The sequence below is a fragment of the Zerene cesonia genome, chromosome 7, assembly GCF_012273895.1.
Source record: "Zerene cesonia ecotype Mississippi chromosome 7, Zerene_cesonia_1.1, whole genome shotgun sequence".
Taxonomy (NCBI): domain Eukaryota; kingdom Metazoa; phylum Arthropoda; class Insecta; order Lepidoptera; family Pieridae; genus Zerene; species Zerene cesonia.
The window spans coordinates 7,045,370-7,071,379 of record NC_052108.1 but is presented as its reverse complement, the minus strand read 5'-3'; the positions used below and the strand labels follow the sequence as shown (position 1 = coordinate 7,071,379).

General features: G+C 34.3%; 1 protein-coding gene across 4 annotated transcripts in view; it reads left to right on the top strand.

The window, feature by feature from the left end:
- LOC119828168 (tyrosine-protein phosphatase Lar) overlaps positions 1-26,010 on the top strand; it is a 331,779-nt gene that overhangs the window by 260,858 nt on the left and 44,911 nt on the right. For all 4 annotated transcript variants that reach the window (XM_038350266.1, XM_038350265.1, XM_038350264.1 and 1 more), the window contains one exon: positions 18,881-19,075. In XM_038350266.1, coding sequence (XP_038206194.1) covers positions 18,881-19,075 — 195 coding nt within the window. The remainder of the gene's footprint in view (positions 1-18,880; positions 19,076-26,010) is intronic.

Here is a 26,010-nt window from a genome sequence, read left to right as displayed (position 1 = left end):
TCTTGGGACAGACAGACAAAGTCTGTCATTCGCGCATAGATCATAAGTAGGCATTTGATACCGAGTTTAATACGTTTTCAGTAAAGACAATTTATAAACATTTCAAAATAAAGATAATCACACATTAAAATTATTCCGTATTCCTCGTAAATGATATCAAAAACATGTAATATGTTTTACACGTACAAATTATTATTCGACAATACATGTTATACTTTAGGTGTAAAGTTGGCGTATATACGACTATATCAGCGCGACACATATAAAGAAATACTAAATATTTTATTCGCAAACCAATCCGGCACTCGATAAAGCTAGCGCGTTATTCTGGCCGGTCCTCGTGTCACTCAGCTTGGACGGCTCTACAAAACAACCGTTAGGGCGGTGGCGTTTTCAAAGTATTGACTTTTATATTACGGAACCGCCAGATGCGTATAACGCGTGATGTTGGCCGCTGGGTAAATGTATGTGTGGTTGGAGAAAGATCAGATTGTATTATAATGTGTTGGACGAATAAAGCTCTATAACATCACGCGCCTTTTAATTCGTATAGTGTAGCGGTGCGGTTTTTCTGTCTCATTTCATTTTTCTATCCGTGTATGATGTAAGTTTAGACATGATTTAATGTTTGAAAATCTAAGTATATACAGACTGAAGTAGACGGATAAACGACAACGTCACAATTGCGGGAGGAATGTAAAAATATGTTCTTGTTATGTGAATTGTTTCAATTATTATTTCGCAATTAAATATTTGTTTCCGTAATATCAACATGAGCTGATATTATACAAAACAAGGGGTCCTCAAGACACGTCTTAAGCACAGGGCAGGGATTCCGCGTTATTTCTCCCGAGTATTTAATATCGTTGTATGTACAAGCACTTGGATTATAATGGGACGACGCGACGTTACTGGGCACAGCCTGTCCCATGGGCGGCGTGTTTGTACCAGGTAAATTAGATAAACGTTTGTTATTTATGTTGAATTATGATAAATATCCCGTTACCTACGTTTATCGTGAACTCGCATATTCCCTTGTTTGCTTCGGGGTTGGTGAGCAATTTAGATCATTTTAATTTGACGTCTCATTCGTGTTATTGGCGCTCGAGATTAATTTAATGGTAAATGGTATGTTTTATTTTGTTCTATATATTTTTGTACCTATGCTGTATTCAAGAGTTTGCTACTGTTTTAATGTATAACGATTATTCTTATAATGTCAATGTGTGTGATCAATATTATAAGGTAAATGATAAATTGTACTAGTTATGATATTTATTATCTGCATTACTCTAAGCTCCGTTGCATCAGACAAAGACGAAATATGAAGTTGGAAAAAAACTCGCTACGACCGCCTTCTCCAATTGTACTGCTCTTTCCTGAAAGAGCGCTAGCCAGACGTCGACAACAATTTGAACATTATTTTAAAAAACCTTCGGTAATAACATTTTCTTGGAAATACGTATATTCGTTTAAAGAGTATCTTCTAATGTATATATTAGAGAACGACATTTACAATGGCGGATATGGTTTGGATATTGTACACATGTTTTCGGAATAAATTATGTGATAAAATATTTTCTTTCATGTATAATCACATTTATATCAAATCTATCATACACGTTTATCACAAAGGGATAATTCAATGAACTAATTCGTAAAAATACGCAATATAATATCGTTAAGATCGTCTATTACTTCAAAGTTAAAATGCATTTTTCTATTACTATTTCGTGATCGAATTTTTTGTTTGTGTGTGTTCTTCCTTACCTGTAATACTACTAAATATAACTTCGTATAATATACTTCTATCTGCAGCTATCTGAATAAGTTTAGCTATACAATATTGTATAGCTGCACGCCCCGGCTTCGCTCGTGTAATCATTTATCAAACTGTACATGGTATGTAAATTAATTGAAATTGGTTGAAGAGTTTAGAAGTCCACCGCGGACGAACAACGTGCCTACCAAGCACATCCACTAAAAATCTTTACCGAAGCGCGAAAGAAAACGCAAAAATGGAACAAAAACATGTTGTTTCGAGTTGAAACTGGTTTGTTTGTATTTGATTTGGAGATAAAGTGGTAGCTCGCGGGTGAGAGCGTTGGTGTGTCGGCAAACAGGCTTAGCATCGCATTTGCACGGCGGAAGGAATATGTGGGGAAAAAAATACAATTTTTCGCTATTGAATTTAATAATGCCACTTCTGTGTGTGCGTAGGTTCGTAATTTTAGGTTATAGGTACTTCTATCCTTTTCTCCGTCTCTGTCTATCGATGCTTTTATATTACCTTTATAATGTATGTATTACATTATGTTATAATAGGTTTGATCAGAATAAACTAGAGGCGAGTAATTTAGATTATGAGTTACTAGCTGCGCCCCGCGGTTTCACCCGCGTAAGTCCGTATCTCGTAGGAATATCGGGATAAAAAGTAGCCTATATGTTATTCCAGTTGTCCAGCTGTCTACGTACCAGCTTTCATTGCAATCGGTTCAGTAGCGTTTTACCTGAAAGAGTAACAAACACACACACATCTTTACAAACTCTCGCATTTATAATATTAGTGGGATAAGATAGGACTAGTAGGATTTATGGTAAGTAGACTAGTAAGACGAATGGTATACAGGCGATTATCATTACAAATGTTTCATATTTTTAAATTTGTTAAACACTGTTTAGTTTATATTGCCGCGTATGAATTAAAAATTATTTTTAAAAGATCTAATCTACTTTCATACGTAATAAGAGGTAATAGATATTTACTACACACAGTTTTTTACACACCAAAAAACATCCATTAGTTACACCGACCCGCGAATCTCGGCTAATTACGCGGTCTCGAAGTGCATTAGAAAACAAGAATAGAATTAAGACGCTGCAGATTAACTTCCGCTCTATCTGGGAAGTCTGACGAAAGCACTTTGGTACAAAAATCGTGAACACTTCCACAGTGTTGGAGTCGATTTAAAAAATTCAGTCCGCTGTCCGCTAGACCGAATTTACTTCAGCGAATTCGTGTCTGTGAATTTTTAATTTAATCGTAATATTGTAAGTGGTTTTGTAAATGCGTCAGTTGTGTTTGAGTATGTAGATATATAACGTTATAGTTAAATATAGTATTAAGCTTTTAAGAATGGGTTTTCTGATAAGTATTAGGTACTTCATGTTTACAAACTTACAGTTTTCTTAAGGTGTACGTTTTATAAAAAACATGTATTGCATATAATTTATTACATACATTAACTGAAACATTTTTATATTATCTAAGAAACTGATATGATAATGGCATAAAGTCAGTTCTCTGTAACAAGAAAGCTTGGCGCGAAGAGTTTATCATACGTTTTGAATGTGATAACAACAGACGTCACTATGAATTCAATACGAAAAAATATAACCTAAAAATTTTGAAACATAATATGAATAGGTAAAAAGTTTTCATATAGGAAAATACTTATGTCAATCGAATAACTCCCTCGATTCAATTAGCACACTGTCGACTAAATAATAAAAAAAAAAATGAATGGAATTAACAAAAGAGGTTTTATCATACAAATGAATCGTGCAAAGCATCTTATCCAATTTATGTTAGAAATGTACGAAGGCAATGAGTTGAGATATTGACGTCCTTACCGTGAATCGAGTTATGCTCATTGTGAATGAAGTCGATGCTATTTCCTCTGTTAAATTAGAAATGAATATAAGTGCCTCTTATCTGCTATATATACTCGTACTAATTTGGCAATATGTTTTTTTTTTTTTTTGTTGACGTAAGATTGTTTCTAAGGTAGGACTTAAGGAAAATTGAGATTTCAAATGATCTAGTATATTCTTGTGTTATGTAAATAAATGTTCTGGTGTGTATGTGTGTGTGTGTGTGTGTGTGTGTGTGTGTGTGTGTCTTTTAACTCTACAGACTGATTTTATATTAGGAATTTGAAGGCTACTATAAAAGTTAGTATTTAGCGCAGCGAATTATCGCATTCTCTTGAAAATTGACTTTGACCACGCTGGCGAAACCGCGGACGTAACGCTAGTTCAAAATAAATATCACGATTACATAACTTTAGTGTTTAATGAGTGTTAAAGTTTCACGTGACTGTTGTTCACTCGCAACTCCGTCCCATAAAAGTTTGACGCAATATAAGACGTTGGAATCATCTGCCGCGGCATCCGCACTACGGCCTTAATTTGAAGACAAGCAAAGGATATTCATATTCATAGGGGGCTTATACGCGTATGAAATGTATAATTAACTTACCATATTAACCAACACCGACACCGACTTACCCTGGCTTAGCTGGAAGCAGCAAGATCTGAGCTCACGAATGTTTGCGCCAGCTCATATAATACGGTTGCTAATATGTACTCATTGGCTTGTTTAGGTTAGCCCCGTTGTTCAGCGGTGAATACGATTGGGCTAGAAATGTATGTTGGAGCTATTGTGGGGCTAGATCTATACGTTTGTGTAGGCCTGTATGTTGGATGGGGATAGTTGATTGCTTTCTGTGCATGTGCTGCTTCAGCCAAGAAAGTTGCAGATGTTTAATATATTGAATAAGGGTTATAAATTGAGTATGTTATTACTGCCAAATAACTTAAATACACTTAAATATAAGGCATCTTTAAACGGACTTATTTATATCTATACGAAACGTGTCGTGAATTAAAATATTTAATTTGTATTGTTAAATGTTGAATTGATTAAAAACTTTATTGCTTTTTGATGATTGCATGTGGATTCTCAATGTTATTGTACGTGGTAGTTTTGTAAAATAAAAATACAAAAATGTAACGAGAATAAAAAAAATGAATAATTTTTCATTTATAAGTGAACGGATAAGCAATTTCGTATTTTGTGTCGTAATCGAAGTCTATATAAATTTTATATCTAGCACCGAGTAAATAAATCAAAAAATCATAAACTTTATTATAATGAGAATATTACAACCGAAATGTAGCCACAAACTTCGTATTACAAAACCATCAAACAGTCTAACTACGCGTCGGAAAATAATAATTACGCTCCCCCATTGTGGATGGAAACAAAACAAAAATTAAATTGAAATTTACTACAGCAGTAAGTAATACCGGCGCGGCATTGTTATCCAGATGCTAGGCTTTAATTAAGGATCGAATTAACAAGGCTTCGAGAGATTCGGAGATACGACCGTTATCGGCCCGTAACCTTATACCCTGCAGATTTGTTGCTGTATTATCAATTGCCTTGTTCCATTTGGGGAGTGCGAGTTTTAGCTAGTACGGAATGGATTGAATTAGCTGCCTACTACGTGGAATTGAACGGTTTCGTTTTTGGTTTGCGATCGCTGGATGATATTGATGGTGGTTTTAGTGTTTTATATATACAGCAATAGGTGACATATAGCGCTTCGGTAACATATTTATTAAAATTAATTTCATTTTTTTCCTCAATTATAATAAATAATAAATGATAGAGACAGAGCAAAGTCAATTATTTTTATGTTACTGAGCTACCCAATGTGCATTAGTGCTCATATGTTAAAAAGTTTAAAAACCTTCATCAAATCGCGTTGCCAGGATTACGAGTAGCAATTACAGACCGATAAGATTGTAAAGGCGGATCGCTAGCGAAAATGGCGCTCTGTATAAACGTACATCGCAATTTTATCAGTAACACCCTGGTGACGGTGTCGCCTTGTAAAGAAATAGGACGAATATAATGACATCGACAATTATCTGCGGTTGTTACGGCGCCGCTGTAAATCTATTCACAACTAGGCCACCTCGTTATGTCGCGGATTCCCTGCATGTGTGTCGTGCCACACTTTCGGATGTATCGTAAGATGTGTTGGTCCCTTTGGTTAGCGGACACTTTACGTTTGTTGTAACTGAGCGTTATACGAGTGTCGTATTATGATGGTTTTCTTTGTTGAGGAAAGAGGTATCGAATTAAACCTGTAGTCTTACGGCATAATTAGAAATATCTTCTCTTCGATATATTTTTATATTCTCATGTCAAAAATTATACAAAGCACCCTGTAGATTGTAAATAGCTAGGTACAATCTACAGGGTGTTTTGTGTAATATCATGAAAACTAAAGAAAAATCTCTAACAAAACTAACGGACATGTTTCATAGATTTCTGGTATGTAAACGAAGAATTTCATTATGTGTACACAGTTTAATTTATTGCTGTATTGTCGTCTTCATCCAATGTTGAATAACTGTTAAGGCATATGTTTGAAGCATATTAGACAGAAGCTTTCTACCATTTATTAACTCTTAACATGAGTTTTATCAGGAATTTAACACATTGTTGCGATTGATATTAAATACCACTTAGAAATTCAATAGTATGTAATTATCGCTATAGAATTCTGAATCGATATTCGGAATGTGAACCTAACCTCTGAGAGCCCTAGATTAATTCCAGGCTAGATCAGGGAGTCATTGTAACGTCATATAATATTAATGAACATATATCTTGCATAATACAAATGTAATTATACTGGGCATCCTCATTACTTCAATTATTTATATACTCGTAGTTTAACTAGCTACGCCTCGCGGTTTCACCCGCGTAAGTTCGTATCCCGTAGGAATATCGGGATAAAAACTTGCCTATATGTTATTCCAGTTGTCCAGCTGTCTACGTACAAAATTTCATTGCAATCGGTTCAGTAGTTTTTGCGTGAAAGAGCAACAAACACACATACACACATCCTTACAAACTTTCGCATTTATAATATTAAGTAGGATAGTAGGATAGTAGAATTAATATGACGCCTTCTCTCTCACTTCAAAGCTCTTCCTTTGATTTGTGGCTGTATGAAGGTCGCGCAATAAGCGATAAGACCGCCTTCGGTATCTTTATTTCTTGTATGTAATTGTCTTTCAGTTACAATCCTTTTATAATTTTTATCATTGAATACAACATGAATATCTTGTTTCCTTTTTTTAGTCATTTAAGCTTAGGAATATTTATTCAATAAATTTATATTATTTATTTATGTTGTATTCTGCCTCCCATTTAAAATATAGAAAGTAGTTTGTGCGAAGAAGAAACAGACAGACAGAGTTACTTTCATTTTACATTTATAATATAGTAGGGATAGAGTTAGAGATTTTAATATATTTTAAAAACAATAATATTGACTCCAATGTAACAGGTCACAAATTGTTCAAAGTTTGAGATGGTTTACTGTTCGGGGAATTACCGTACCAGTATCTATTTAATAGTTTTCGCAAAGATTGATACTATGAATAGCTTTTAGGTGACGATTTTTCAATGTTTAGTTAACACTTATTTTGTCCTATAAAGATATAAGAATATCACCTGTCGAATGTCAAAACACGATCGTTAGCAACACATATTTGAAATGCATGTATAATATTATATTTATACCATCAGCCCACCATCCACCTCAGACGCCACCTTAATTTTTATTTTGTTAATAATCGAATTCAAAAAAAGAAATAGGTTCTCAATTCGGTCCTATGTTTTTTTTTTGTTTGTTTGTTATCTCATATCTAATATTTAGATGATTCTTTCTATATTCAAAAGTTGTTATCATCTGCCATTTAAATAATCTCGTTTGGACATTTTGAACGTGGTTTATTTTTTTTCTCATAAGCCTAAAATGAATATAAATTTTTTTTATTGAATGAAAAATAATGTTACTATAGGAATCTTCTAGTTCTCATCCAGCCTTAATGTTACATTTTAACACATACCCAAATAACAAGCAAAATGAAACAAAACCCACATTATTAATTAATTAATAGGTACTACAATTGAAATTTTCGTATATAGACTGTAACTTTAATTAGTAGTAATTCGAGTTTAATTTGTGTTATACAGCCCCGTACGCCAGACCCTTGACCCTAAACTCTGCCCACCAAGCGTCGTATTTTACACTTTTTCGTAGCGAAGTTTGATTCGCCGCCAAATATTTGATTTTGCCATGTTTGCACACGATCGTATCCCCTTCCAGCCCAGGTAAGGGTTGAGTGTCGGGTAACCCCGCGCCATCGGAACCCCACTAATATATTTCACAATAAAGACACCCGAGCTGAGCCTCCATTGAAATTTCCATTTCATTGTTAGAATCGTTTTCATTTGGATTAACGGGATATTTTCTTTACGAGCGTTCGATTTTTGCGATTCGATTTCGATATCTCGAGTTGCGTTGTTTATATTACAAATTATTGTATGAATAATGTTTCGTGTGATGGATGTGTTTTGCATACTTTTAATTTGTAAAGTGTTTAATCCTACTAATATTAAAAAACGTGAAAGTTTATAGGGGTGTTATGATGTATATTTGTTACTTTTTGATACAATAAAAGCCGATTAAATCTGTATGAAATGGTATAGATTGTAAGTATCTAGACTTCAATATAGCACATAGGCTACTTTTTACCACGAGTGAAACCGCTAGATCAAGCTAGTAAAATCATAATATGAAAATACACATTTCTGATTTAGTATAATAACGCTTTTTGTTAACTGGTAATTTTATGTTGAGAACTTTTATTTTCCACCGTCGTAAACATCAAAAAACCACGCTTTATCAGGTTGTTAAAATGATTGGTAAAGCTCCACGAACCCATAACATAGAATTTTTAATAAATTGAATATTGTAATGCACCATATTACATTCACCGGTTTATTTAGAAAGCTTACGAATAAAGGATGTATTTGTGTTATAAATAGTAATGTAATATATTAGTTATTTAGTTATTTTTATTTTAAATTAACTGCGCTGCGCAGTTTCGTTCGTGGGCGAACCCGCTGTTACATCAAGTATTTTTTATTGCTCATGTGCTCAGCTGGTATATAAGCCATAGCCAAGCATCATCAAAATCCGTTCAATTCTTTTCGCGTGAAAGATTAACAAACATCGATACATTTTTATAGACTCCCGTGTTTATAAGCAGCTTGCTAAAGATTTGAAATCATAAGTTTCAAGATGTTGGTAGTGAAAAAGTCCTCGAGAGAGAATCAAATCAATTTATCGCAAAATGTTATGTACTTTTAACCGTAATAAAATTAATTTAAACCCCCAAACAATTATGTGATAACGAACATAGAGTCCACATTTCACATCTAATTGCAGTCTTCAAACGATTCCAACAGTTTTAAACTTAAAGCTAGAACAATTTAGGTAATTGCTGGGATTCGCTTTAATTTCCTTGGTTTCGCCTAGTTTCGGTTTGTCGCCATTGTTGCAAAGTAATGCGCGTTCGAAAAGTTTAGTGTTAGTTTTGGATATATTTCTGTTATCTTTCAGCTGAATGTTCATAAATATTATAGGCGTGTAAACGAATGCAGATTATATAACTTTTTGTATATATTTTTTTAGAATATTTGCACCAGTGTATGGGGTTGAGTAATACACTATTGTAGATGTAATCGATATACATATTTATTTGGTATTCAAACGATACAATTGGATCAAGCGTTATCATTTCGCTAAAGCCTATATTCATTTTTATTTTTATTGTTTAAAAAAAGTAGTTATTAAATATGATATATGCCGATATATGTTTCAACTGTCCGGATACAGGCCTGCTATGAAGGTTCAGGGTATAATTCAGGTTTAGTCTCGGAACACCCGATTTTTAACTTTCTACCCGATTGAGTCCCTTTGTTCACCTTTGTTCTAAATATGTCTTAAATGTAATTAAGAGATATTTATAATGAAACCTCTTTCTCGTGAACATTTGGAACAAATCGTTTTATAGCTAAGAAGCTCAAATGCTATATTTGTAAGGGTAAAATTTAATTGTTTGCAGTCGAAATTAAATACAGCTTCCCCTCCCACTTCGAAATCCACAAAGTTATATTTCGGTGTGAACGAGCGGCACAAATAAACCTCTTCACTTTAATGAAACCCGGCTAATATACAAATTACGTATAAAGTATATTAATCGAAATGGACTGACTGACCCACGATACAATCGATACGCTTTTTCATAATTAATACTTAACCTTTCCCAAAAATTAATAACGGCTCTGGTGTTTTGAACGCTTTCATATCAATTATGTACTGTTACGTCAAGTGTAAATAATAGAAGAGCAATTACCAACTATTGTAGCGATAATTTTACGACCGCAACGCGTTATTGCATCGCGAACGTGGGCACAGTACGGAATAAATTAAAATTTAATTTAGTTTCATATAATATGCGCATTGTAGATTGCGTGACAACTTTACTGATTGAATGGTTTTCAATTACTGAAATTACTAATCATTGATTGCTCGCCTGCGAGGATCGGCCGGCGCACGAATCGACGCTTGTACCTACCTACTATTTACTTGCTAACTATTTGGTGAATTCATTTTATGATCGTGATAGAGGTTCATGAAACGCGCAGGTAGGTATCTTAACGTTTTTGTTTATGTAGGTTTAATATGATTACGTATGAATTTATTACATGTTTAGATCTCATTACATTTATATAATTTAAGATTTAAGAAGATTTAAGAAGCTTTTTGTACACATTTTTGCCGTAGTTCATTTGTTGCGGAAGAAATGCTTTGAATTCCATTATAAAATTAACAGACTTTGAAGATGATTTTTAAAATCCTTCAGTTTTCAACCATATTATATTTACAATGAGACCTGAGAAAGGATATGGGATTCATCACTAAAATCCCACGGATAAATGAAATATGCGGTTTTTCCTTTAACTGCGCGTTAATAAGTAATTCTTTAACCTCGTTAGATGTCACACAATGATTTCCGTTTTAAATTATATCCACGTTATGTTTAAAATGTATAAAATATTAATTAAAACGATCATATTACAAATGAATCGTGTGGCAACTGTTTCAAGTTGTTGTAGCGAGGTTTTTTAACAGCGTTCTACTATGAAGTCATTACATGAGCCCGCCATGTTGTTGCTTATCTTGATAGGGTTAAATATAATTAATTACGCCGTACCAAGCCGACATTTTATTACTGATTTTAATGACGGCACGCACTTTCGGCTAACGAATGATTCTGAGCGGTGAGGGAATCGCGATGTGATTTATATGCTTATATATACATATATATGTTACACGAGGGAATTCGTCATTAATATAACAGCAATATTGCTATTAATTCTTGGTTATTTTTTAGTTTGGATTGAGTCAAATCAGTTTAATACAACACAATACACAACGCGAGCGAAGTTGCCGGCGAAAACCTATTTTGTTTATAAAATTATCTGTATTTGTTGTCCATCGACTTTCTTTACGTGCAAGGTAATCAGCCGTATTGCCAGTTCTAACTCCACTTAGTTAGTCCAGTTCTAACACGACTGAATCTTCTGCAAATGTAACAATGTTATCGATTATTGTTTTATGTCTAAGAGTCCAGGATTTTCTGTGTATACTTCCCGTTCCCGTGGTATTTCCGGGATAAGAACTATCCTTTATCTTTTCTCGGGTCTCAAACTATGTCTCTACGCAAAATCATTCAATTCCAGTGGTTTAGCTAAGGATAAACAAGAAGTTTAGGTTAAAGAGAGACGGATAGAAAGAGTTACTTTCGCATTTGTAATATTAGCAGGGATTAAGTCTCTTATAAAATACAAAAGCCGAGCAAAACAACGCTCCGCTGTCGCCGTTGCCAGCGAGTTACTTCAAATATAAATCGTTTGCTTTAATATAATGTTGACCTTATATCCTTAACCCATATCCTTCAAACGGTTATCTGGGTATGGTATTATTGAATTCGTTTCTCCTACTTCAAAGTGGTCCTTTTTGGCGAGGATTAAAGGTCCTTGTCTTAAATAAGATATATTGATCAAAGGATATTGAGAGCTCGATTTCTTGTTAATATTTTGGTTGAGAGGGTAAGGTCAGATTTATGGGCGTTAGGTTGCGATGCGATTCCGGGGTGAGTTGATCCCTTTGTTAATAACGCATTTAGTAGAGACCCTTGTATATACCGTTTCTATTATCACTATACAAAACACTGTCTATACTTTTTAACTAATGTTAAAGACGTTAAAAAGATAACGTTTCGTTTAGATTGATTCAAAATATTTCGTTTATCTTGCGTAAAACGAGTGTATAATTTCGGTTTATTGTTTATTTATGGATCATATTAAAGTATATATATAACGTTGTAATAAGTATAGATATAATATATTACGTTGTAAACTAACCTATTAAAAATGGTTTCTTATAATGTAATGTTTCGTGCAACTCTGAGAAAATGATCCATTTATATCAGAATGAAAACGAAACGAAATCGTAACCATTCATATGCAATGCTATTTTGAAAGATCATAATGTATGTCGGATACCAAAAGTTAGTTATAAACCGTAGATAACGTTAAATATAATATGGCCGGTTAATTGTAACGTGCGGCACAATATATTATAATTTGCGGGGTGCTCTGAGAGAGAATAATTAATACCAAGTTTGCGTAAAATTTACAACCCGAACAATTTAAACGATTTTAAGCCGTATGACCTATTAAAAAGAGTCATATTCCACCGGCCAACTCCTAAATTGCTCTGTAAGTGCAGCTGAGAAATCTCATTGTGCAAGTATGAGCTCTTTCGACGCTTTTATTTCACTTTTGTAGCAGCGGATTTCCAGAAAGTTCTAAATGGGTTATCAATACAATAATTTTAAATTTAAATTGAGTGCGAGGTATCGATGAAAACTGAAGTCGTTAAAGTTTCATTAGTTAGTAGTTTATCTTGAATATATTGCTACTTATAATAAATATAGTGGATGGGCATGGGCGTTGTGTATTTTGTAATTTCATTTGAACATAATCTTTATTCAAATTACGACCACAAAATAACCGATAAATCTGTAGCAAGTATTATGAGGCCTACGGCCTACGACCGTAAGATATAAAGTCATCGCGTAGCAGACGTCGTAGCAAAGCACTCGTAGCATTGTTATGTAATTTGACAGTGTTATTCTCTGTCTTATATTAAATATAGTACCTGAATGACCGAGCTTTGCTCGGTATTTTTTTATAAATTGTGTTTTTTGGAAATTATATTTAAGTACGAATTACATACTAATAAAATGATGAAATATGAATAATATTTTTCGATCTTACCGACAGAAACGCCTCCTATTTGTTAAAAAAGTAAGTTTATGTCGATAAAACACGAATATGACATTTTCTAAAAAATATTCCTAGCTAGATCGATTTATCGCCCTCGATACCCCCTATATACCAAATTTTATGAAAATCGTTGCAGCCGATTCCGAGATTCCAATTATATATATATATATATATATATATATATATATATATATATATATGTGTGTGTGCATACAAGAATTGCTCGTTTAAAGATATAAGATAAATGTGTTTTGTGACTGATTCAAATTGTACTTTAATTGCCAATAAGTAAATGAAAATTATGACAAAAAGCAACTCAAGAATCGACTACAGCCGTAGAAGAACATATCCTAGCAGCGTAGCACTATCCGTAGCAAACGAAGCACACAAAATATAGGATTTACGAAATTATCTTATATTTTATCTCATTTCAAAGGTCTTTAAATATTTTGTTGACATATTGTGGTAATTTTAATATTTTATACTTTATACTCTTTGTGCAATATTGGAAATATGTACATTTTTCGTACGTTTCGTACGTTTCGTACGTTCATCAAAAGTTATTCATTAAAATTACTGTATATAGCCTTATACGCAAGTTGCTCTATATATATAGCTAACAGCATGACGGTATCTCGATCGATGGCTTCATATAAGACCTCGTATGTGCGCATGGTAACACAATTTGTTGTGCTCAAAATGTGATTACCGTATATTGTTTTTTATAAAGGCTGGCGGGCTGATTCCTGCGGCGATTTGTGTTACACGCTACGAACGTACGACCATACCAACAATGCTTATTGTGTTTTATCAAATTTTACGTAAACATAAAAGGTGGTGTGAGGTGTGAAGATGTAATTTAAGATAATGTGCTTATTTACATTAACACTTCATTAAGAATTTTGACCGTTTTGATTCCTTGTGAATTGACTTTACTTGGGATTTATAATATTAATATTTGTCAAGTGAAATGCTTTCATTTTTGACAGTAAAATTTGTAAAAGAGCATTGTATTGAGTATGTACAAATAGATGTCTATCAGATCATTCCTCAAAGGTTGACTCTAATAATGAAAAAAGATAGACTAGCAAGTTCAATTTAAAAACGTTCTAGAATCGACGGAAGCTTAGATTATTATAGTCATACATGGTTAAGAGTAGAGGTTTGCTTATTATATAGCGTTACATAATCGACATTTACGATTACATATTATGAAGCCTCGTCATAAATGAAATATCCCCAACTGTATTTACCATTTTATCGCTTCTCTCCCACAACTCGATCCAAACTATAAGTCGATTACGAGATAAGTTCATAGTCGACGCTGCTGCGACGCTACCGACTGTAAACATAACGTACACGACAATTTTACCTTATTGAATATTTTAATAGCTATTCCGTTGTATTGTTTTCGCTGTGAGAATGTGTACGGCGAGTTATGAACAGTTGGGCAGGTGCTCTGTAACTGAGTATATTATATAAAGTGGTAAATTTTATCCTCATATATTATTCATAATGATTGTCTTTTTAGGTAACACTATGTGTGTTATCTATAGCGTGTTTCACTGAAGAATCACTTAGATATCCCATAGATTAAACAATTTTGGATATCCGCCCCCCGTATCCGTTCTTGAGATAAACGCATTCAAACAAACAAACTCTTGGGCTTTGTATTATTTGTATGGATTTTCTTTTGTTGTTTTGAAAAACTAATCCCTTTATATTTGTGTATTCCCTTTGCATATTAACACTATTAACAGATAAAATGCAATTACATTTGCTTCGAAAAGTTCGACCCGAAATAATACAAGGTAATGAGGAAGATAGTGAATAAAACTATTTGCCGTATAATAGAATTTTTCCCCTTTCTACATTACAACTCCAGTCACATCCCACCTAATTGTAGTGTACGTTTACGGACAGAGTGTACCACTAACTTTGGTATTGCCTGTTAATTAAGTTACTTATTAGTTGTGCAAGCGTGTTGCCAACCCATGGATTATTGATTTTTCCCGTAATGCAAGCGTTCTCATAAATAATATTCAATTATGAGGCATAATGATTCAGCATCCGAATATAGCAATCAATTGATGCTTACAACTTATTATAAAAGTTTTTCCAACTCATTCTACATCGCTCTGGTCAAGTCAAGAAAGTCAGTATCCTTTCCCTCAACCGTTCCAGTCTATTTTTTTACCCCGCTGGTTCTTATCCTTTTACTTTTAAATGCGGCCAAGGCATTTGCACACGTCCAACCTCTGCATATGTTCGTGGGCGGTGGTTTACGCGTAAATAAGACAACATGCGTTGTCTATTCCATATCTTCTAAATATGCATAAAAAGGAAAGGTAACTCCATCAACGCACAGCCCAATCCACTATGACGTAGGCATCCGTCAAGAAAGAATTTTGATAAATTCTTTGGAACAAAATATTAGACGGGAACAAAATAGGCGATACAAGTTTAAAGTTAACAGGATTAGATGATGCCCACATCTTCGTTCATGCAGGTGAAGATGCAGGCAACATCAAGTTATTCTATAAACCATTTGCGAAATTATATCAGAATCGCTGTAATTGAGTTATCTCTGATATTTCTCTATAATTGTGTAACAAATACACAGCCGTCTAGATTACATCAAGGTAGGAGGGATTATATTTGACTGGGGTACGGCAGTCGCACATCATCTAGTGACCTGGCGCGGTTCCATGCCGTGTTGATCCCATTTTTGACGTCTCGGTGGATATTTCCCTCGCCCTGCGCTAGTCGCCCGAGGAAAATGGAAATAGACAGCTAGAGACTTGCAGATAGAAAGATATATGACCATGGTAGAGGGAGAATGCCAAGGTGGTATGGTGTGATGAGTGATTTGTTAATATTCAGCTAATTTATTAATGCGTTTTTAGCTTTGTAGTGACTACCAAGTACAAATTGTTTAATTTGTGTTTGAAAGTTGATATGATATTTATCTAAAAGTGTCATGGGTATCCAATTTATTCATCATCACCAACCCATATATGTTTCCACTGCTGGGACACAGGCCTCTTATGAGGTCATAATCCACCACGCTGGCCAAGTGCGGGTTGGCAGATGTCACATGTCGTCGAACTTTTTTGATTCTTGGATATACCGGTTTACTCGCGATATTTCCTTCGCCGTTTTATGCAGTGGTGATGTTATCCACATGTGCAGATAATTGAAAAATCAATTCATCTCCTGCACGCTCGCCCGGTCTCGAACCTGGACTTATCCGAGGTTCTCACCACTGAGCCACCACTGCCAAATTTACTGAGTCCGATTTAACAGTCACAGGTCCGGACAATCATGACTAAGACTCGTAATAGTTAAAAGTAATTGGTTAAAAAATCATTGTAAAATTATGATGTTACGAACGTGTTCCCACTGTTAAAATATACTGATTTTTTAATCGTAGCATATTTATTGCTAGTTACAACAGCCGACCCCTGTTCTCGCTGGAGCACAACAAATTACGCCATTTAACAATGCCATCAATTAGTAAATGATATGTTTCCCGCCTCCTTTAACCTCAAATACTGATAAGCCGTTTTAAACCTCACGCGTGTTCAATAGTTAACACCAAACAAGGACAATTACTGCTCCAGCGTTATATTAGCAAGACCCACGAAACCCGATAACGGCATCCGTGTTATTGCCCAATTAAATTATCTGGTCACAGGATAGAGAACTTTATATTCGAGAGCATAGAGGTTGTATTTCTGCGGCCGTACTGGCCATAGTTCGTTTAATTTTAAGTTCGCCGCGTTCTAAGACGCAATATTGTTTAAGGTTGTATCGGTAATGGATTGGGTTTGTTCCGATCTGTAGCTGTTAATTGCGATTTGAATATTTTGTCTTTACGATTTTTTACATAAGGGCACTCGTTTACGTTTAATTGATTTCGAAAATAATAATGTGAATGTATTTTTTATTACTATAACCAATAACGTTAAATCGATAGTAATAGTACTACAATTTCATTTAAACCCTAAAACACACAAGCTTTCAATAAAGATTTAGCTTAAGTGAAAAAATTTCATTCCAACACACATATTCCCTCCAATAAACTCAAAAGGATTCCCGTCTTGTAGTTTTCGAGTGAACCGACAAATTCGAACGCTGCAAATTTGTAAAGTCTCCAATATTTACTCAATTAATCGGAACTCTTCAACGCAAGAAAATTTAATCCGTTGCGAAAAGTTCCCCAGCAATTTTGGGCCAAATCTTCGGCGTAATATATATCTCGGGGAGGAAATAATGTCAGTCTTGTTGCTTAATCAAATTTCGTTCAGTTCGACTGTAAGGGGAATTTCATTTGGGGTATTAACATTTCACTATCTTCATTTCACTGGCATTTTAAGATTTCAACGAGATTTCCGCGATGTGAGCGCGTGTCTGTACGTGTCGGAATTAAGTCGTCATTACGGCTATACTGATTGGCTTCTTTGCGATATTGAACTTTGTTTTTCACTTATTCCCATTTAACTTTTGGTTTTTATTAATGCTCATTGATCAGATTAGGTTTGACTTTTATTTGGGCGGATTGGTTTTTTTTAAGATGAATGTTTATTATCACATTTCTTAGCTTAACGTTGACTTATATTTCGGGTGGAGAATTTCAATGTTCTAATGCCTGGGAATCATTGACAAAATAGTTCCCAGATTCAAATTTTAATTAATCCTAATTAAAACATAGATCATTCGAAAATATGTGAAAATTGTAACTCCCCATAATGAAACATGGTATTTTAATGTTTATTAATAACTTTTGATTTATTTACTATCTTTGACGTTTATTTACTATCTTATGTTAAAATTGTAAATTTTATTAATATTTCTCTTCTTTTACCTTTCTCCCGCGGTTGCCTGGTAGAGTTCACAGCACAGCGATAAGGCCGCCGATTGTCCTATATTGTTGTCGTGTAATTGTTTCCATTTGTGTTTTCGTTTGTCATGTACAATAAAGAGTTAATTAAATATATTTACTATACACAATAACAATAATTATTTACACAAATACTAGATTATATAACAATAACTATAAATACATAGCAAGTAAAATACATATAATAAGTATATAAATATCAGGTCAACATAAACCAAATGCTGAATGTTTGCTGTTGTCGGGAGTTTGAAGTTAATCAAATGTACTCTTTGTCAAATGTGGTCAAGTGAAGTAATAAAGCCCAGAGCATGTTTACAGTTAATCCTCAGCTCAGAGCACTGGAAAATGCGGTCTGTTGTTTTAAAACTGAATAAGTTTACTTGCGTCCTTAATGCTGAATCTTGCGAGATGCATTCTTTATGAATAGTGCTTATTTATTTAGTTATTTATGAATAAACACGAATCGTGCTAAATATTAGATTTGTTCGTTTTTTACTATTTCATTCAAAAAACAACTCGACTGATTTTAGAATTACTTTTTTCGTAATAAAAATACAACTTTACAACGTCGTGACGTCTACCAAGCAGAGGTTTCTTAGTGGCGTATACAATAGACTTTGAACATTATTTCTAAGAAATAAGATGTTAATTTCAATGAATCTTTTATATAATGCCGCTCGGACATTTTTTGTGACCTTTTAATCGTGAGTCTGTTGTTATCAGACACCTTGTTATATCGAGCAAACATTCACAACCATACATCTATCTCTTTCTCTATATCGTTGTGGTTATCTATTGTTCCAAATTGTCACCAAACAATTCAAATTTCGAATAACCGTTCCCAATTATCCATCTCACTCTCATCTTTGACCATCTCTTTTTAACGCCACAACTTTTATCCACAGCCGACAAGGCGCCGCCGGGGTTCCCGTCGATAGCGCCGCCGTCCACCACGCTGGTGGTGGAGGTGGGGCACATAGCGACGCTGCCGTGCCAGGCGAGCGGCAGCCCGCCGCCGAAGGTGCGGTGGCTTTTCAACTCGCTGCCGCTGGACGTCGCCTCGAACCCGAGATACGCGCTACTGAACGATAAGATGCACGGTGAGTGGTAGAGTAAGAGAAGAGGAACAGATTTGTTCTTTCAACTCAAGCATTTATTTATTCAATTAGACTTTTTACAGTAGCACTTTTGGATCTTCATAACACAGTTTTTATCATTTACCACCGGTTCGGAAAGCACTTTCAAGAAACTCTATTGTCTAACATCATCATAATCCGTCCATCTTGTTAATATGATAATGTACAAACTATAATTAAAATAGAAAACTTCAATAAAATTAAAAAAAAACTTCATATAATTATGTAATTGATTTTAAAAGTAAAACTCTTCGAATTTATTATATTATTATAGTCTACGATCTTATTTCCACTATCCGCATTACACCAAACATATGTTTTGATATTTTCATGAAGTCAAGGTAGCCGATCAGTAATTTTTTCTTATTAATCTTAGTATCAAACTCATATTCTGATAGCATTAATGTGTTTTCTATATTTCAATGTTCAATAATCCAGTCGGTTATAGGTTATATTAACAAACCTAAGCGAATCACGTTCCCGGGCGAAACGGACAAAGTTAATAAAGACATTGGGGTCTGAAGACATCCCGATACTTTATTAAATCTCGCCCACGAATCGAGACGGTTTTATTGGAGGCTATGGGAGATGGTTCGCCTAAATTCTATTTGTTTGATACACCCGCGCTGCGAGGGCACCTTTGTGAGAAATTCGCTAATATGCGTCGTGTTTTAAAAGAGACGGAACTTTTTCTTGATATGTGTTTGTATTGTAGGTACTAGATATGGGAAAATTAAATGATCATTTTAAAAAAAGTATTTGGTTTAAGACATAATTGGAATAAAACTAGAGACTCACAACATTGCCTTTGATAATAAGGTATTCAACTTATTGGTAGTTTGCCTCCTCATTTTCTCTTTTGGTTATTTTATAAACTGAAATAAATTTTACCGATATTTATCGATAATTATAAGCGTTTAATGCTACGTCAGTATAAAATGAGTACAAAATGTAAGTTTTCGAAAATCGCAATAATAAATGCTCATGAAAAATACGACGTTATATACTGTCGGATATTTAACTTGTGGTTTAATATTCTAATAGATAAATAATTGTCACTATTTCTAACTTGTCAATAGTCATTGAGCTATCGTATGCTATAAAAAGTCGCCTCTCTTTGAAACGTGTCTATGTGCGGATTATGCTTTGATATTCAGACGTTGTTTCTTCTTTGTTCGACCCAACTACATTACTTTGCTAATTGTCTTATAGTCCTTATATTACTTTGCTAATAGTTGAGATTTTTCATCAATTGACTACATAATTTTTTTCGGCAGTTGTGTGGAATCACAGTAAATTCTTATTACGTTCAAACTAATATTCAACCCGATTGAATTTCCAACGAAATAATCTCCCTCTATATGGAGAAATCTTTGAATGTATAGAAGCCAGATATCTAATATTATTCATATACTAAAAATTAAGAACGACACTTTGTGAAGTTAAAAATAAATAAGACTTTATAAGTAATTTCGGCACGTCGTTTGATCAGCGTTGCGGATTAACAGCATTTAATTAGTGAGGCGATGAGGCGAAAAAACGTTGGCGAATTAGTTTCAATATTTAACTCTAATTAAAGACAAATAAAACGGAATATTGAATGTCGGCCCTACTTATTGTAACGAAAATGAAGGCTGCTGTCTTTATAAAGTAGCTCTAACCTCTATCTATTCGCTTTGATATTTCCGATATAAGGACGTTTGTCTATATGATTTCCTTTTGAATAAACAACAAAATGTAGTAAACATCAAATTTAAGGTATAACAATGAGTATATAATAAGAATCGACTTGGAATGTTTAATCATAATGTCATACATCTTTATGGGAAAATACTCAAAGAACTTCACCATGTACTACATAACTGTTTGCGTTTTATAATCTCATATTAACAAATATACAGAATCATCCCAAAGCGTCAAAGTATATTTTCAGTGTACTCCGACCAAAGTCTAATTATATTACATCAAATAAAGAAACTGAAACTAGCATGGAGCACTGTGGCGCGTATTTTATTTAAATTTCCTTATGAAATTTCAGCAATCAAAGTTCGCAGCGCGCCGTGAAACGACAAAATGTTAATTACGTCAATTTTGCGGGTCGCGGCTTCTCTATTGGATATACGATTTTCATTCTCAGATGCGGTTTAATTGAATTTTCGTGAATTGAATAAGAGCTTCTTAGCGAAAAGCAATTTGTACTGTGGTCTGATTATTATTGTTACTATGTTGCAATGAACAATTTGTGTGGCGGGAATTTTAATTGTCATTACGGTGTTTGAATTTGGAATTAGAATATATTTGGAGCGTATATACTTTGTGTATCTGTGCGGAAAAATTGTTTGTCATTGTTTCATGCTGCAACAAAGTTAAGTGAAGACCCTTGTGGGGTACTGGGGTATGGGGCGGATGATATTATACGTCTGTTTCACTGATTGACAAATGGCACTGATTTTTTTATGAACAAGTAGGTGATCAGCCTTCTGTGTCCTGCCAGACCGAGACTTTATTTTTTTGTGCGTCCCCACCGGGAATCGAACCCAAAACCCCTCACCCTTACGCTCACGCGTTAACGTAGGTACTAAGGAGGCGGTCATGGTCATGCTGCAACAGGTGCATGTTTATTTTTGGATGTGATTGTTAATAGTTTATGGATAAAAGGTAAAGTTATGAATTTTATCACTTTCTTATATTGCCATTTTTAAAAAAATAATACATATTTGTGAAAAAATATTGAGAACCGAATTTTTGAAAATCCAATATTCAATATCAGCTGTTTATTTGTTTTATACTAAGCAGCAATAATTATTATTATATTGTACACCAGTTGCATTTTGCCAGACAACCGAAATATCGTAATGTATTCTTTAAAAATGCACTCATCAAAATTATGAACATGTATTCCGGTGATATCTCAAAGAACAAACGAATCCGAGATCACAGACAAGTTTTCAATTAAAACGAAATAGTGGATATATTAATAGAGTCAATTAAAATGCACTTCGCAAGGTGGGAAGTGATTTAAATTCGGTTAGAAGAGAACCGTGGACTTCTGCCGTGGACTCTTTTTAATCTCATTAATTTTAATTTATTCTGCCGGATTATTTCTTCTGTGTCGATTTTAATATTTGCTCGGTGTTCTATGGACAGGGTGGTGCTAGGTGGCTGGTGATAATTTCTGTGGCCATAATTATAATGAAGAATGACAACACTGTTATTATATTGTGAGTTGTTGTGGTCGTTTGTAAAAATGTGATCTGGTTATGATTTAATAAAGAATAAGTTAGGATTGAAATATATATGATAAATGTACACTTGAGTATAAAAAATATTTTTCCCGTAATTATTTTAAGGCGCAATACTTAAAGATTATTGATAATGCAAATATTTAGAAATTAAATACTTTTTATCAGGTCTTAAACTTGACTTATTCATTATATGAATTATTTAATCTGACGTTTCGAACTCTTGACAGCGTGACGAAAGTCTTTAATTCCTAATTGTATAAGAAAATATAATGCAAATAATGTCTGTCGTATTTAATGAAATTTCGACGATTTTATTTGACTTAGTCTACATTATATGAAGAACAACTGTATTAAGTATCTATATTATAAGTTTTGATTAATACAAACGGAAATGTTCTTATTCTGTAATGGCATTCCCTGTATAGATATGATAATAAACAGGACACAGGAAAACGTATCATAAATAACATAGTGTAATAAAATAAGTACATAATTTGATAAAGAAACAGCAAGATAGTTGGGCTTAAAAAGCCGTAGCGATATATCAAGTGATATACAACCTCCATAATGTTTTCTCGTAATAACTTTCATGTGAAATTATTATTTTATCGGCCATTATTGCAGCCGTGTGTAAATTAGAGATGTTCCGGCTTTATGGTCTTTATGAATTATATCAAGAGATGTGGTACCAATTATAGGATAAGTAGTGGGCGTTGCCTCCCCAAAATATTAGTATTGATGGCTTAATATTTTGTGGTTTGTGCTATTTTTATTTTGTCTACTATTTTTTGGAAGCGCACAATATATTTCTAAGGATATTAAACGTATCTTTCGTTAATCTTGTGTACGATTTTTAATAACTCATACCTTTGTTGATTTTAAATAACAAAACGTTTAATGAAAAGCAAGCATGCAATCCTATGAAATACTAAAACCGTAAATTACTGGTTAGGCATTCAAGTATTAAATCTCAAAAGACAAAACTCTAAATCTTAAATAGCGAGAATATATTGCTTATTGTTTTTTTTTTGGGCCTCAAAAACATAACAAGACACAATAAAACAACTCTATAGAGTGTACACCAATCTCACGCTTCTGTTCAGCTGAGGTCATTCTCTAGAAGCGAGCCTATCACATCCTACCTCCTACGTATCGAGATATCGACTGTCACCACTATAGTCTTGATAGCACTTACACGTAAGATAGCAATGCCAGCTTCGAATATGTCGTAAATAAACATGCACCCACAGGGACTAGATGTACCGCAGTGATTGCGACCTCCGGCGCAAGATTACGCCTCATTTACATACAAATGCGAGGTCCCTCCAAGTTTGAATGGGTCGGCGTTGTCGTCTGTTGTTTTGGCAAAAAGCGAGTCTTAATTCGTACAACAATAACAGCGGTTTAAGCGGTTGATTAAAGTCCGTACGGGGTCCGGGGCCACGCCCGTTGTCGCATCCAGTTTTGTGCCTTGTTAGTTTTTTCATATTAGACTCTTCCTTTGTGTATTTCAAGTGCAGAGCGAAAAAATCTGAGGCTGGTTTAAGGTTCACGCTGAACGTCGGTACTGATATGCGAAACGTATGAACAATTACGCACCGCACACGTTAATACCTACGCGTTTTTTTAAAACGCTTTATAAGCATTCATACGCTTCGGCTGCCAGCACCAACAGTCAGCCTGCCGTCAGCGTGACTTTAAGATCATTCTGAAGTTCTATGAGTGAATCTATATATAGTGACGACATGATATGAGTGTGAATAGTATATTACAAAGATGTAATACCTATTTCATTAGGATTCCATAAACTAATTCAGTGTGATAGCTATCAATATATACGTACTTCATAACGCTTTCGTATAACGTTGAAAGAAATAAATCTGTAATTCTGAATTTTAATGGCCATGCAAAATTTTATGGTTACTGATTTTTATCTGAATATAATAGGCGAAATTGTGGTTGTCGAGTGGTAAACCGTAAACCAATGATGAAAGCGGACGGAACGTTGCGAGTTTATATCAAAACCAAACCATTAATTCCCAAACGCCTAATATACAGAATGTCACGGCTCAATCCTTTCAAATAGAAATACGCGAGCAAATATTCAAAAAATTGTCGCTTTTGTATACAAAATCGAATACAGCCAATAAAAAATAAACCGCCTAAAATTACGAGTGGGTCCTTCACTCGCAAACTCAATAAAAGAATTCGAAACACATAAATAACGTTTCGTTTCACGCATGAATACAATAAAATGTAATAGGTGGAATTGTTTTTCATAGCGGAGTCCTGCGGCTCGGCGTAATCCGGCCACGTAGCCAGCTAGTTCTATTTGATTACCGAAAGCCCCTATGGGACACGGGGCTGCGATTTGGGGCAACTCTTGACATATTTGCGAATGGCTGTGTCATTTTTCCCCGCGGCGCTGTCATCTTTACGCGATTCCCTTTGAATGTGCGAACAAATGACCCTAGTTTATTAGGTAACTCCGTGCGACTCGTAATGCCCTTAGCTTGGCATTGTGACGTTTGTAAAAATGTATGAATTGTTGAATCAATGATGGAGTGTCGTATTGTGAGCCATTCCATGTTAGTACTACTAGATACAATTTTAGTTTCATCTATTGTAAATTGTCTATGATGCAGTTTTCTTAACAATTTTAAAAAGAGAGAAACATCATTACGGCTAGCCGTAGTCGCGCTGTTGATAACATCGTATGCTCGTGACGTGATAGCAAACAGTAAATTAACACATAATCAGCACATGTTGTCTCCAAATTACATGGATAATATACCAAATGGATAATAATTAGCCGTACTTGCGAGTGTAAACACGTGTAGGGCGTTGCGTTTGCATTTGTCGTGATACGCTTTCGAGATTAGATGTTCAACTTGAGTGGTAAATGGTTGTCACTGACCTTATAAACAATAATTAATCATCATTATTAATAATATGGGTTTAATTTTTATTGTAGAATTAAATGCAACATTATTAATCTATAATTGTGATTAATCATAATTAAAAATGAAGAGTAATGTTAATTGATGCAGACCTCCAATCATATATAACATTTTAATAATGAAAAATACAGACCTGTAAACTTTTTTAGCGCACGCTACGCAAATGAAATAGTAATTTATTAAATATAAAAATAACTTTATATTCATATTCTCACTTCTACAAGGTCGTTACAATGTTAAATTGTTCCTATGCCTCTGTATTTATATTTTGCAGTCGGTTTTTTTGAAATGAACAGCTGATAAACGCCGCCATCTCATACTGGAAAAATGAAATGTCACGCGGATGATTATTACCATAGATAACTCTCACCGCAAGTACCGTCACCACAGATTACCGGTGTCTCTCACGTTTTTCTTACTGCGCAGTTTTGTCTATGCGTATTTCTCTCTACTATTTCATAGCGACATAATACCGTAGATGTGGGCTAAAATATGAGGCCCTGTCTTGGGAGTCGACGCGAGAAAAATTTACGAGTATCAATTCTCTCCGCCGGATGATGAATTGGAAAGTAATGTGAGAATAATATGACTTGAACGTTGAATATTTTATGCGTATATTCAATCGGGATAGAAATGTGGACGTATATTGGACCGTGCGTATGACTTTTATTGCGATTTCTGATACATTCATATC